The sequence below is a fragment of the Miniopterus natalensis genome, chromosome 19 (genome assembly GCF_054644295.1).
Source record: "Miniopterus natalensis isolate mMinNat1 chromosome 19, mMinNat1.hap1, whole genome shotgun sequence".
NCBI classification, from domain to species: domain Eukaryota; kingdom Metazoa; phylum Chordata; class Mammalia; order Chiroptera; family Miniopteridae; genus Miniopterus; species Miniopterus natalensis.
The window spans coordinates 4,236,146-4,250,535 of NC_142099.1; the positions used below are offsets into that span (position 1 = coordinate 4,236,146).

General features: G+C 48.8%; 1 protein-coding gene across 1 annotated transcript in view; it reads left to right on the forward strand.

Moving 5' to 3' along the window:
* The window catches only part of NTNG1 (netrin G1), a 197,384-nt gene that overhangs the window by 131,704 nt on the left and 51,290 nt on the right, over nucleotides 1-14,390 (forward strand). The window contains exons 4-5 of the mRNA XM_087828145.1: nucleotides 1,314-1,486; nucleotides 11,045-11,071. Of these exons, the coding sequence (XP_087684271.1) occupies nucleotides 1,314-1,486; nucleotides 11,045-11,071 (200 nt within the window). The remainder of the gene's footprint in view (nucleotides 1-1,313; nucleotides 1,487-11,044; nucleotides 11,072-14,390) is intronic.

Consider the following 14,390-nt stretch of genomic DNA (forward strand, 5'->3'; position numbering starts at 1 on the left):
CACCAGGGAGAAACTCAGATGCTACTGCACAGACAGGGAAGCCAACATCCATTGTTAAAGAATCTTATTTTCCTACCTAGGGAGGGGTATTGTTACTTTCCCCGATTCCCGACATCTGCCGCAAGAGACAAAAATGTAAAACACTACCATATTTCTTTGTCTCTGTGAGACTTGGCTCCCTTTCTATATTTTCATCCTAGATCCTGGAGGAGGCCTGACTAGCTTAGAAATGTGCACACACACACACACACACACACAGGAACGTGTTTCGGTTCTGACTGTGACAGATCTTGGTCCTTGACCCCCCGCGGGGGTGTCCTGGCTCTCTCCTTTGAGTGACACACCCCTTCCCACCTACGCCGCTCTGACCCCGGGGTCATGGTCATTTTTTCAACCTGGGCCTTACTTCCCCAGACAATGAGGCCCGTGCCTGGAGTGTTAGAATTTATATAACCTGCCACCTCAACAGATACCAAGTTGGCCTTTGCAGTTTTGCAGTGGAAGACTTTGGATACAGGAATATATTCCTGTGGCAATTGCACGTTCCATTATTGCCTCTCCTGTATCACAGCTTTATGCTCGGGCGCCCAAGGCGAGGCCTTGGCTAAGGACCTCAAACCCCGGCCACATGGAGGTTTTGATTTTCTAGGAAGCATAAGCATCTCTTACCTGAGCCCTGTGACCCGTGTCGGAGGCTCCTTTGTGATGAGCGTGTTGGCCGCGAGTGGGGAATCTGAGGACTGACGCTCAGGCTGGTTAGAGGCCTCGGTGGGAAAACACTTCCGATGGGAGGTGTCGCTTTAGGAATGAGAACAGCTGATTATAACCTCTTGGGGGCCTGTCAAATAAATCAGAATAGCCAACTGTCTTCATGGTTATCTTTCTTTCTTTTTAAACAAATAAGAACTGTCCTCTGGTTTCAGGGAGAACAGAACAGATCATGATCTTCCAACCCACACAAAATTGTCATCGATTTGATGACATTACAGGAAAACCCCTCAGGAGTGGCTGTAGCTTGGATACCTGACAGGAAACCCTTGACTTCAGAGCACGATTGTCTTAGGGGAGCCCCGGGACCCCAGGGAACCGGCCCGCTGGGATTAGGATTCCTCGGCGTGGGCGGTGAGGCCAGGCAGGACCCCCCACCCCAAGGGCACCCGTTGGAGAGAGTCTGAGGGCGTCGCTGCAAATCCTCATTTACCTGGAGCCTCCGGGTAGCCCTGTGAGAGCCTCAACCCGCGGAGACGGGCGAAGCCTCAGTGTCCCTGAGGCCAGCCCGACTGACGCTGAACTCTTGTCTCTCCTCTGCCCAGGTGCAAATGTAACCTGCACGCCACCGTGTGTGTATATGACAACAGCCGGCTGACCTGCGAGTGTGAACACAACACGACGGGCCCGGACTGTGGGAAATGCAAGAAGAATTACCAGGGCCGCCCGTGGAGCCCAGGCTCGTACCTGCCCATCCCCAAAGGCACTGCGAACACCTGTGAGTAACCTCGCCCCGACCCCCGTTTCGTGCGCGATGAACCGATGGGCCGGCTGCCGGTTCCTCTCATTCTCACTTGTGCTTTGACTCCTCTTGCCAATGGTCCCGTTCATTTCTCTCCAGGACGCCACTGAGGCCTCTAGTCCCTGTTTTACCATCTTTAAGCGTGTGTTCGCGCTCGGATCACCTGCTCGATTCAGTCTTCCAATATTCACATCAGGTGGGCTGGGGAATGATGGAAATCACAGGAGAATTCCTCTAAGTGATGAAACAGGTGCTTTCTCTCCTCCCCCAAATTAGTGTCCTATTAAAATAACAAATGCGTTCGGAACTCCCAGCTCGAGCTCCGCTTGAGCCATAAACAACTTCCGGCAAGCCTCCAAGTGTTTACAATCCCATTGCTCACGCTGGGAAAGCTGAGAGATGCTTTGATTAGAAACGCTTCCCTCTCCGATTTGAGCCACAGCCTAATGTTGTCCAGTGAAATAATTGGTTTTTCCCAAACCCCAGCGGTTGAGATGTCAGCCGGCGTGGATTCTGTTGCAGAGGCGTCCATTAGATAAAGGGCCTGACTGTAGGCGTGTGGGGGCCACACTGGAGAAAAGAAATGTTTGTGTCCATGTGAGACGAGCTCAGGCGTGGACTCATGAGGGGTGCCCATTGCCGCTCATGTCTGCCCCCCTGAAACCACGCTGTGGCTCACTCAAGGAGAGAAGCCCTTGCTTCCAGATAATTTACCCAGTTCCATGGATGGACCGATTAGCACTTGCAAAAGCCCAGGAGTTGCGCTCTTTCAAAAGCAGAGAAGGGTAAGGTGGAAGATGCACCCCCCGCGTGAGAGGAAACGGAAAGAGCACGAAAACTGGCAAAGCCACCAGCTCCGTGCAAGGCAGGGAGCGTCATCAGGAGCTTCAGAGCAGCAGCTGGGAGAAGCCAAAACCCCAAAACCAGTCTCACAGGCCCCAGGACCTTATCAAGTTCAATGTAGGAGCCATGAACCAAGTAACAAGCCGTGCAGTGTGAGAGCACGAAATTACGGTAACATTTCCACGAAGCAGAGAGAAAAACCCCTTAGTGCAAGGGGGTTCCGTTTCTATCTGTGTTGAAGAACAAAACAGACTGTCTAGCTCCTTAAATTAACACATAGAGCTCTGCTGAGCAGAAGTGTTGATTTTTCAAGGAGATTTTATTAACGGAGACTCTCTGGGCCTCCCTCAGTTGTCTCGGGCCACAGCTCATGAATTGCGAGGGAATCTCCTAAGGTTGTGGCGCTGCGCCGTGGCCGGCTATCTAAGAACCCCTATCTCCACGGTCGTCAAATTGAGTTTAAAAGTTTCCCACAGTGAAAATGGCCCCGATTTCATTTTCAGCGTCTGCCTCTTCTTCTGTGAGACAGGATGGAAGAAAATGAAGCTCACCAGCGCGGGCTGGCGTCCCGGCTGGTCCTCGGGGACAGCCAACGTGTCCAGGCCACCAGACGGGCAGCTGGGCACACGGCTGTTGAAGGCACTGGCTTCTGCTCTAGCCCGCCCCGTTCTTCTGCCCCTAGCTGGGCTTCACAGACATTTTGCCCTGGGAAAACCTTCTTGCGCCAGCCACGCTTTCTCGTTGGAATGAATTCCTTCTAACATTCCCCGTGGGAGTGACTTGCCTACCCCTAATTTTAAATTATTGCAGGACACCACCAGTTCACTCCCTGGCCAAAGGAACTCGACCTCCTTAAGTCTTCCTCGTGGATTCCATTGTCCATCCACCTCCTAGGTGTTCTGTCCTTGAGACTGTTAGACTTTTCCCCACCTCTGTTAAAATAGGAAGGTGACAGGTGGGCACAGTGGCCAAGGAGGTTTGAGTCCATGTTTCAATTCTCGATATGGCAGAAATGAGAGGAAAGATTGTGGAGATGACCTTTGACGGTCCGGTCTTGCAATGGAAAAGTCTTACAATGGAACCAGCTCCTTACACTAAATCTCTCCCATATCAGACTGTGCTTTAAAACACCCAAGGATGAAAGAAAACAATGTAGTAGTTTCGCACACAGGCTCCGAGATCCATTCACTAGCTGTGTGACCTTGAAAAGTGAACTAACCTCTCCAACACTCGGTTTCCTCATCTGTCATGTGAGGATACTAGCAGTTCTTGCCTCCTGGACATTTTGAGAGAACTGACTAAGCTAATGCATATGATGTGTTTGTCATAATACCTGTCACAAAATAAGTTTTTAAAAATAAGTTTATCTTTAGGATTCTTTTCATAGGCAGACTTGTCCCTTATTGAAGGACAGTCTTCATTGTTATAAAACGTATTTCTTAACATCAATAGAGTGTCTCTTCATTTCTGACCATTTTTTTCCTTTTTGGATAAAGAGCTATATTGACCCCCGGTTTCTTTTTTTGTCCAGGTTACCATCATTAGCTCCCTTTTTCGCGTGATAAGATTTTCATGTCTCTTACCTGGTTGCTTGCCCAGGAAATCCCCTGATCTTTTAGTGTGGAGATTTAAGTCAAGCACAGGACTTCTAGTGTTATGATTCTCACTTTGTATTGGCTTTTTCTTATGCACGTGCCTACATGAGCCCATGTGCATGCACGCACACACACACTCACAAACGACTCCATTTGGTGAATTACAAGTCAGCTCTTTAAGAGGGACACTTAGGATTATGGCATATCCTAATTCAAAAACATAAACCCTAAGAAGTAAAAAAATAAGTGGCTACAATCTGATCCCTCAACCTCAACTCCTCGGTGACTTGGACAGGACGCCTGTACTGGATAACCTCTGGATTGAGCATAATCTCTAGCAGCCAGGATAATTTTTGAATAGAAAAGCCAGTTCCTGTCCACTCTTAGCAAAATAACTACGAGGCTTTTATCACATTGGAAATGATAAGATCTCCCTTCAGAGACACTAACCCGCCTCTCAGAGGTACTGTAAACTAGGACTTTGCTGGGGATCCTAGGGCTTGGGAAGTCCTGAGTTCTCAGGCAACTCCAAGGCCTCCTTCACAGGGAGCGTGTAGAGCCAGGAGAGATGCGTGCAGAGCCCCACACCCTAAAATACAGCCACCCTGATCCGTGAGACCCATCACCGTTCCCCGTGCTTCTCACTGCAATAGGCTGGGCCGAGGCAGAAGCCATCACTCTTGTGATGATATCTGTGTCCATCGTGTTTGTGTTCAAGACCCAGTATGTGTGTTCTTGGTCTTTAAAGCCATATATAGTGGGCACCAAAATCTTTTCCTCATTTCTTTACAAAAAAAACGTAGAAATTATGTTTCATCTGTAAGATGTCTCTCTTCTTTTCCGTATTGATCTTCAGGCTATTTCTGATAGAATTCTGTCTTGAATGCCCGTTGAGTGTTATTTCTGTCTTCCACATGAATAGCCACTGTGTCCAGCCTCATGCTTGGCCACGATTCTCTTGATTCTCAATGTCCGGCTCATGAATAAGAGTGTTAAGTAGCTCCCCTTTAAATTCTGATCCCTGGAGAATAACACCCAATATTTTTCCATAGATAGATGCTGAAAACTTACTAATCAACCTTGAGGAACTGTGACTCCAGGAGAGACAATATTTCCTGTTTTACCCAGCGTTTCCCAGACTTTGTCGTCGCTGGAACTCCTGATAACTTCCTATGAAACAGTCTTTGGGGGACACGTGTTTCTAAACAGTATCTCAGCCAGGTGACAGAAATGTCACGGAGGCGGACGGAAAGCCCAGCTAGTTCAGCTGTCTTCAGTCTTTCACTTTCCTTCCACCTCCACGGTCCAATATTCTTCCAAGAAAGAAAATTAAATTGGCCTGACATCGGCGTGCTTTGTCTGTTCAGAAACCCAACTTGAAATGCGGCGCAGCAGCCAGGGCTCCTCCGAGGGAGGGAAAGTAGGTTGACGGTGGTTCTGTTCTTTTCTCTGGTGTTTCATTTGCACTGATCAGCTTGTTTGTCCCCGGCGGACATGTGTGTGTCAGGATGCAGACAGTTTCCAAAGTGCCCGAAGTGCGTCGGTTCACTCTTACTTCGCAGCAGGCTTTAAGGAAGATGCTGCTGTTTCACGCTATTGACGTGGGATCTGAAGACCCCGGAGGGGAAGGAACCTTTGAGGTTTATAGCTAGTTGGGGTCAGATGCAGGGTCTGAACCCAGCCGGGTCTTGACTACATCTTGCTTCTCGGGTGACATCAGTGACTTCCACCGTCCTACCCTGGGGTCAAGATGCTAGATATTGATTCCTTTCTCTTCTCGTTTAAAATTCTGCTCGTTTTCAAGGCTGCTCCTCAAAGTCAGCTCCTCAGGGCAGCCCGCCTAGGTTCCCCCATGCAGAATCCATCGCTCTTTTCTCTCTGGATTCTTGGCGATGTATGTACACTTACAATCGGTTATCTATGACCAAAATTCTAATAATAATGATGATGATAATAATAGTTACCATTGATTAAGCTTGCCATAGGCTTTTATACTTTGTGAAGTGCTTTGCTGCATTAAATCCTTACTATTTCTTCCCCATTTTACAAGTAATGAGACACAAGCACATAGAGCTTAATGAGTTGCCCTAAGGTCCCACCGCAAGTGCATGACAGAGCAGGATTTAAACTCAGGTCTGTTTGACTTCGGGAGCTGAAATGTTAGCGATCTAAGAATGGGACTATAGCCCGGCCGGTGTGGCTCAGCAGTTGAGCATCAACCTAGGATCCAGGCGATCGGGGTTCGATTCCCAGTCAGGACACATGCCCGAGTTGTGGGCTCGATCCCCAGTTGGGGGCCTGCAGGAGGCAGTCGATCAATGACTCTCTCATCATTGACGTTTCTATCTCGCTCTTTCCTTCTCCTTTCCTCTCTCTGAGATCAATAAAGATATATTTTAAAAAAAGAAAGAAAAGAATGGGACTATATATTATTCTTCGCCTTTATAAGTGTTTACCGAATTAATTACTTGGTGACCGAATACGTGGGCCTAAAGAATCCTGTCACGTCCATGTGGGTACGTTGCCCTCCCGTTGACTCTCCTGTGTCCCCTGGTAAACGTGGCCCTCGCTGCTCATCGCTCTAACATGAGGGCCTGCGGGAGGAGACCCACTGAGATCTTGGAGGAAATACGATGGGAGGACTCACTTTGTTCTCACGGGTGCTCGTGGCCCATCCAGCCATCTAGAGACGACACACGGACTGGCTGGTTTTCACAGACCTCCCCAAGTGTCAGTCACGGCCTCGGTCACTAGACCACCAACCTTTCAGGCACAGGACCTGTCGGCCCAATAAGCGGGGACCTTCCTTGCAGAGCCTTAGGCGTGTGAACCAAACCGCAGGTCCAATCAGTGAAACCAGGAAACCAAGTTATTCATGTGCAGCCACCAGCCCACAGTCTCTTATCTGAAGCTCACAGGGCCAGAGATGATTTGGAGTCAAAATCTATAGCATTTTAAAGGGTAATACAGTGAATGTATATAATATTACACCACCAACCGCAGCAGAGTATCAGGTAACACCACTGAATTCAAATCCTAGTTCCTTTCCCAAATGACTGAGATGATCTCGGGCAAGCTCTCCGTGTTTGAGTTTCCCCAACCCGTGAAATGAACCTGAGTATTGACCTCATAGCGTTGTCATAAAATGGAACAAATTCCTACGTGTCAGGTACGTGGAACAGTGGCAGGTACACAGTCAGCACGTGATGAAGTTGGCGGCCGATGTCATTATAATTTCACTGGGACCCGACCCAGTGTGATCAGCAGATTCTCCCTTTGAAGACAGCAACCACGTGGGGAGACAGGTTGTGTCCACAGGCCAGTTTACGCAACCACGGCAGCAGGTAGCTGTTTGGGTGCTCAGAACAGCCGGGTCTTTACGACCAGCGTCTTCTCTCCTCTGTAATTAAGTCTCCTTGAGGAGCCAGGATAATCATCCGAAGGTTGCTTGGCAAGTGCGGGACCAGGAAATTTAAATGACCCGAATGCTAATTACAGGCTGAAACAGCCTGACACAAGCATCCGACCACAGGGCCAGCCTCCCTAACGTCAAGGGGACAGCGGAGGCCGCGCTCGGAGGCTCCCCATCCCTCTTCCCGAGACGCCGCTAGGCCGCCCCGCCACCGCGTGCCTCAGGATGCCCCTTTGTCCCATACTTCGCTGTCGGCCAACCCACTGATGTCACCTCTGTTAAGTTTGTCACATACGCTCAAGCCCCAGAGCCCTCCAATTGGTATAAGGCGACCTTAGCCTGCTCCATCTAGTTTTATCTTTTAAAGTTAATCTTCTTTTTCTCAAACAGAGCTCCCACCTTCATAAATGCTTTAGGCCCCACGAAATCCGTATTTGCCCCTGGGTGGAACTTAGCAAAAAAATAATACGAGTGAGAGTATTCAAATAGGAACTTAAAAAGAAGATGTGAGAGAAAGAGTAGAAAGAACGTAAGCCAGACATCACATGAGTTCCGCCCAGCTGAGCACCGAGTTGGGCTCTGAGCCTGAGTTTCCTGCAACGCAAGGCACCTGTACATGGTCTACCTCCTGCTCTCAGGATGCAGAAAATGTTCAGTGAGGGACAGAAACATTCAATACCCACCTCTGAGCAGTATCTCAATGGGCCATTGTCAAGGGGACCGATCATATTATGACCAAAGCGGTATTTCCACTATGATAGAAACCTTCTTGGAAACAAGTGACACTTTTTTATCGGGCATTGTCCTTGGAAGACACTAGAGACACGGAGAGGAAGGAGACCAGCGCTTGCCCCTCAGAGCTGTCAGGCAAACTCGGTCACAAAAATAAGCTGACAAGTTGCTTGTGGAGACCTGGACGGAGGTGTGTGGTCAGGAGGGAGATGACTCCCTCACAGCAGGGAGGTAAAGAGGAAGGGAAGACCTCTGGGTTCAGTTGTCCGGGTAAAGATATTCTTCATATAATAGTTGTCAATTCACAGGAGATGTGAAAAAAATAAAATAAAACCTGCCAACACAATTTTTCTGACTCTTATTACCATTAATTGAGGGCCCTGTAACTGTTGTAAGATGGAATTTCATTCACTGATTCACCCCTCTGAGACCCCAAAGAAGCCCACTTTTAGGAAATGAACTGCGGCCTCCCTGTCTTATTGCCTCAAACACTGGAAAGATTCCTCGTGACTTACTCATAGCTTTTTTAATGCACCTAATGGGTTTATTAAATTCTTTACTTGTCCGTAGAGAACGCAAAGCCAGGTGTTTTGGACATTGAATAAGAAACATTAGGGGGAAGGGGAGTAACGTTTGAAACTATCCCAAAGCGGCCATCCCTGGACGCTCAGCTGTTCTCGACTTCAAAAATCTCTGTCCCGACGAGCAGTGGAAAAAATCCTCTCGAAACAATTCCCATTCGACAGCAATGGAGTGCAAAGTGGATCGCCTGGTGGCATCTCAAAAAATTGCCGGCCACAGAAATGAGGAAGAGCCTGAATTTTAAGCACCCAAATGGTAGGTGATGGGAAACGGCTTCACAGGAAAATAGGATTTCATAATGGCCCTGCTTATGGAGGTTTGCGGAGCCGCGGCGAGCCCTGCTCCCCTACACCGGCCTCCCCAAAGGAACGGGAACATCTCCGCCTGTTTCTGACGTGTTTTACTGCAGCAAGGACTTCATCAGCCTTGGGAGTTGGCTCCCCATGGTTGGGGGGGGGGCGGTCTGAGCACCTTGAGACTGAGAACTTCGCTTTGCATTTTGCACGGCCCCCTGTGGGTTTGCAAACCCATGAACAGCCTCTCCCTGCCACCCTCCCTTCCATTCTCTTTGACGGATTACAAGAGGCAAGAGGTTTCTCGCGGTGGAGCGGGATTTTCAGTCACGGGGAAATTTGGAGCCTCCTGCCATTGATACTAAAACGACGATGCTGCCACCGTTCCTCACTCAACAGGGGATTTGCAAAGGCAAAAAATAAAACAGGATTCAGTACCAAGCCACAGTCGCGCTGCGGCAAAGCAGCCTGACTGCAGCGGGGTCGGGATCAGAGGTCCTTTTGGACACTGCGTTCAGCTTGAACCTCGGTTCACAGGACGGAGTTGAACTGCGGAAAAGGAAATTTAGGTTCCCCGTTTGGCTTGATCAGTGATCAGTGATTGAGCCAATGCCCCATAAACCCTGTGCATCTAAAATTGAGAGATTTTGAATGTATCTAATAACCAAACATAGGCTTTCATTCCTTTCAAGGTGTTTTTTTTAATAAAAAAAAAAAAATCATGGTAAGCTTTCGTTTCTCCTCCCCTCCCTCTTAGGAAATAGGAAAACGGCTCTTGGTTTTAAGGAAAACAAAGCCAGGAATCTCTGGGTGAGATACAGTGATCAGTTAAAATAAGCACAGGGCAGCCGTTCGAAAATAAATACGAAAATAGCAGTTTAATGATTCCTGCACTTACCACCTGTTCACACACTTCATGATGCAACGAGCACGTCTGAGCAGCTCATTAACAGCTATCGTTTATTGACTACGGACCACGAGTCAGACATTTTTATGGATTATCTCACTCGATCCTCGCAGCAGCCCTTGGCGGTAGATATTATTAGCCCCTCTTCAGAGGGGCAGATGGGTGCAGAGAGGCGCGGAACTTGTCCGAAGTCGCCCAGAGAGTTGGTGGCGAAGCAGGACTGGCTCAGCCTGACTTCCATCTCCTGCTCTCAACCCAGATTTACTGGGCAGGTACAAATCCCTGTTGATTAGCAATATCGGCCGTGGGGTCGTTTGCTTGATGCACCAGTGACATCAGGAAGAGCCATCGTAGCCAAGGTGGACATTGCGCGTGTTACCTGCACGCCGCGTTTTGAGCGGCTTACGTATGTCAGGTTCTGTGATCTTTGCAACGACAGGACGAGGCGGGACACGGAGCCACCCAGGGCCTTCGCAGCTTGTCCAAGGTCACACAGGCAGCGAGCGCAAGGGCAGATCTCCCACCCCCAACAGGCCCACGGTTACCCCGAGTCCGGCGCATTCTGAAATGGCCCCACCACCTCGGCGCAACTTGGAAATTAAGTGGAAACTGGAAAATCGATGGAGCCCATGATCAATATGAGCCACCTAACGTATTCTTAAATTATTCTGCCCAATTAAGTTTCTATCACAGAGTTTAACCCACATATCTGACAAGTAAAAGGGGAATGGAAAATGAGGGTCATGTGAAATTAATCCAATCGCGGGGCCAAATGCCTCCCGCCAGGTAACACGCAGCAGAGGTCTGCTGCGTCCTGTGGACCCACGCGCAGAGGTCCACGCGGTGTCTGGTCCTCCGTGCCCAGAACAGAAGCCTAGTTTAACATCTGTCCTGAACCACATGCAAATGTTCATTAACCGTGTAGGCAAACACGAAACGTTTGATACGAAGCTGTCTTCCGAGCATTAATTCCCTAACTCTGGTGACTTATACAAGGAAGCAAAGTGGTTTCAGTGCATGGATATATTCGCTGTTTTCTCTGTGCTGCTTTTCTGATGATCTGAATGTTACCCAGTGTTAAGTTCCTAGGATTTTTATATTGTGTTCAAGACGTCATGTACTAATAAATGTCTAACAGCTTTTCTTTCTTTTTTTTCTCTTTTTCTCTAGGTATTCCCAGTATTTCCAGTATTGGTAGTAAGTAAAAAAAAAAACAATCACCCAACCCAGGCTAGGCCCGCTGTGCTTTGTTGTTCAGCTCCTCGGACCTATTTTCCCCCGTATCCATTTCTGATATGAGTATGTTCTTGGCGGGTTGAATTGCTCTGTTTGCGCTCAGCACAGATAGCATGAGATCACAGATAAAACCGTTATCTGTGCAGAACCTCTCTGTGGCCCGGCGGAGCCCCAGCTGTCCGGACTGCTTTTGATCCGTGAAGGCTCCCCCCTCATGAAGGTGCAATTAACTAAGGTCACCTGAGCGCATTTAGCAAACCTATAAACAGCCCTATTTAGTATCCAACAAGCAAATTGAACGCTCTCCCTAGAACGAGGTATGGATTTCCACCGTAATTTAGAAAAGCAGAGAACAGACGCCAGCGAATGCTGCAGGCGCATTCATTAGAATCCAAGGAAAGTACCACGAAGCCAGGGGGAGGGAGTCTCATTAATGCATCAACTCCAGTCTTTGTGAAGGCCTGAAAGAAGCACGTTTGGGGTCCTTATTAGTCTTTCTGGAGGAATGAAGGAAGAACCTAATCGGTCTGTCAGCTTCTCCCTCCTTAAATACAGCGACCCAGGCTTTTCTGATTACCTAGGTTTAAGTTTGCTAGAGAAGGGGGGTTAAAAAATACAGAGTTGAGGAGTCGGGCTGCTAGAAATTTCTGCGAGAAATCTTTTTGTAGAGATAGAAGCAATGGAAAGGGAAATGCCTCTTGGACCCTCTGTGGACACTAGTCCAAGACCTTTGCAAAGAGCATTTTTCCGATACTGAGAGAATTGGATTGGAGCTTCCTCTTTGCGTATAAAACAATGACGCCCCGACATTAGCCTGAAAAGCTCATTAAGAAAGTGCCCCAGAACTTTTCAGAGCAGAAGCTCCCCTCGTTTTGCACACTGCGCCCTTTCTGACGGCCGCGGCCTGTGTGCGGCTGCTGAGTAGCTGATGGGAAAGGAAGCCCGAGGAAGCCGAGGTTTGCACCGGGAGTGAAGGGGAGAATTTTCACTGGGGCCTCGCCCCTCACCTGTCCTCGGGGCTGTGCCACACAGGTGACTGCAGGGTGGCAGCTGAAGCTCGACCATCCCCCCGATTTCCAGCTAGAAAGCCGTACTCTGATCAGCTAGATCAGGGGTGGGGAACGTCCGGCCCGCAGGCCCTATACAGCCAGCTAAATCATTCGGCCCAGCCCTGCCAAGGCAGCCGCAGGCGCTTATTTCATAGCTAATTTTTAAGCTGATCATTTTGTATGGCCCTCGAACGATGTTATAAATATCCAGATGGCCCTTGGCAGAAAAAAGGTTCCCCGCCCCTGAACGAGATCAAACAACTTCCTGATTGTTGTAAATGCAAGTCAGGTGCTCCAACTTCTAAATCAACCCAGTCGACTTCGGCTCGGGAATTCTTAAGCACCAGACCTGTTGGATGCCGTGAGAATCGGGGCCTTTGTAAATTGAAGTCGTGGTCTCACCACGTGGAGACCAGCCCCACGAGACAGCATCTCCCGGGAGCTCTGGCCGAGAGGGCCTCGGTGCCACACGCTGGCAGGCGAAAGCTTTCGGTTCTCAGAGTCTGATTTTTCTGCCCCGGTGTCTCCCTTGCCATGGGGCTAACCGCAGACACGCCCCACAACTCGCTCCTTTCAGGCCTTGACAGTGGCATTTGCACGAGCATTTCGGAGCAACAGGGAACCCAAGGGAAACAAGCTGAGGCAGATTGCCGAGGCCGCTGTGTCGACCGGCCAGGGTTTCAGAAATGGACGGACGGAAAGTAGCTCCCTGGGGCCCGGGTGTGTCTCTGTGTTGGGCGTGTCGGTCGCGTGCTGCATGGATCTCTGATGTTCAGCTCACTCGACATCTCATCCGGCCGCCTCCACCTCATGCCCCATCTCTGAGCATCAGCAGATGCTGACCTTTTACACACCAAATCGGGAAATTCCAGTTCTGTTGTGCTTTTCTTGATTTCGAAATCATTGGTGACCCGAAAGGATGCTGCATTGTGCCTTTGGAAAACGTATTCACCCTTATTATCAGGAACCTAGGAGAATTTAGCTCCTCCGTGCCTAACCAAAGCCCTCTAACAGATAAGGTGGTGTCGTTTACCCTGCCTCCGTTATGCCTCTGTCTGTTCTGCTCGGGGTGCAATGGGTGTTTCCTTAGATTTCTCCAGCAAACAGGATGTAAGAGCCTCCTAGGGTCACCCAACATCACACAGAACTAGTTTGCCTGTTGCCTGGCTTTCAGGTCAAGAGATCTGTGATAAAACCATCAAAGACGATTGTATCTCTAAGCTGCTTTAATGGCATTCGCACGTTCCTCCTTTGTGGGCTCCTGAGGTTCTCTGGGGATGAACTCTCCTCTCCAAAGGGCAAGAACTCAGGCATAGATGGTTCACGGCCTGTTCTAGAGGGCACAGGAAGGGGGCTTCCAAGGTACAAACCTTGGCCAGGGCTGTTCCCTTTATCCCACAGAAGGAAAGAATCAATGAGCGTAATTCCACCAAGTATCTAGAAAGATGCCATTACAATAGATGAATCACTCCGGAGACCCCCTCATCAAGGCACATCTCAAGGAAAATGAACGATGTCTAGTCTCGACGTGAACGATTGATGTATGTAACCATAAGTTCACATACATGCAACGGCTAAAGATTTTGGGGCCCTTGATAGGCTTCAGTATAGATCTCGAACTGTCAACACCAGCACTGAGTCAGGTTCCGACGCATGGACAGAGTGGTCATCCTTTCCGATCATCTGATCAAAGTTTTTGGAACAAATTTCCCATGAAGGTCGTTTGTACCTGCTGTTGTCTCTCTTAGGAAGTAGGTTTTCCAGTCGTCCCAAAGGCACTCCATCTAAAACTCGGTCATTTTGACGTGCTTTAGCCACGGCTGAAAAAACACTGGTGATACCGTCAGCAATTAATGAACCCCCAAATAGATCAGCCTCGTGACCTCTGGTTACCTGATGGGGGAGCAGTTCACTCAGGTTTCTCCTTTGGTTTTGGTTTTATAAAAGTTATCATGCGTTTATAAGTAAACATTCGCCATTTTATCCAGGAGGACATTTGTTGATGCTGATGATCCAAATTAATAGTCAGTTTGGTGTGGGCATTTTTGCTAAAGTGATAAACTAATTATTACCTCCTGACATATAGTATCTGACCCTTCTTCCCGAAAAGCAAGTGATTTCGCCAATTTTGTTGAACAGTTTAATAGAAAGAACATAATTAGAACAGCAAGAATTGGCCTCATGTGCAGAGAGGTTTACGAGGGTGATTATCACTTAGAAAGGGGGGATGA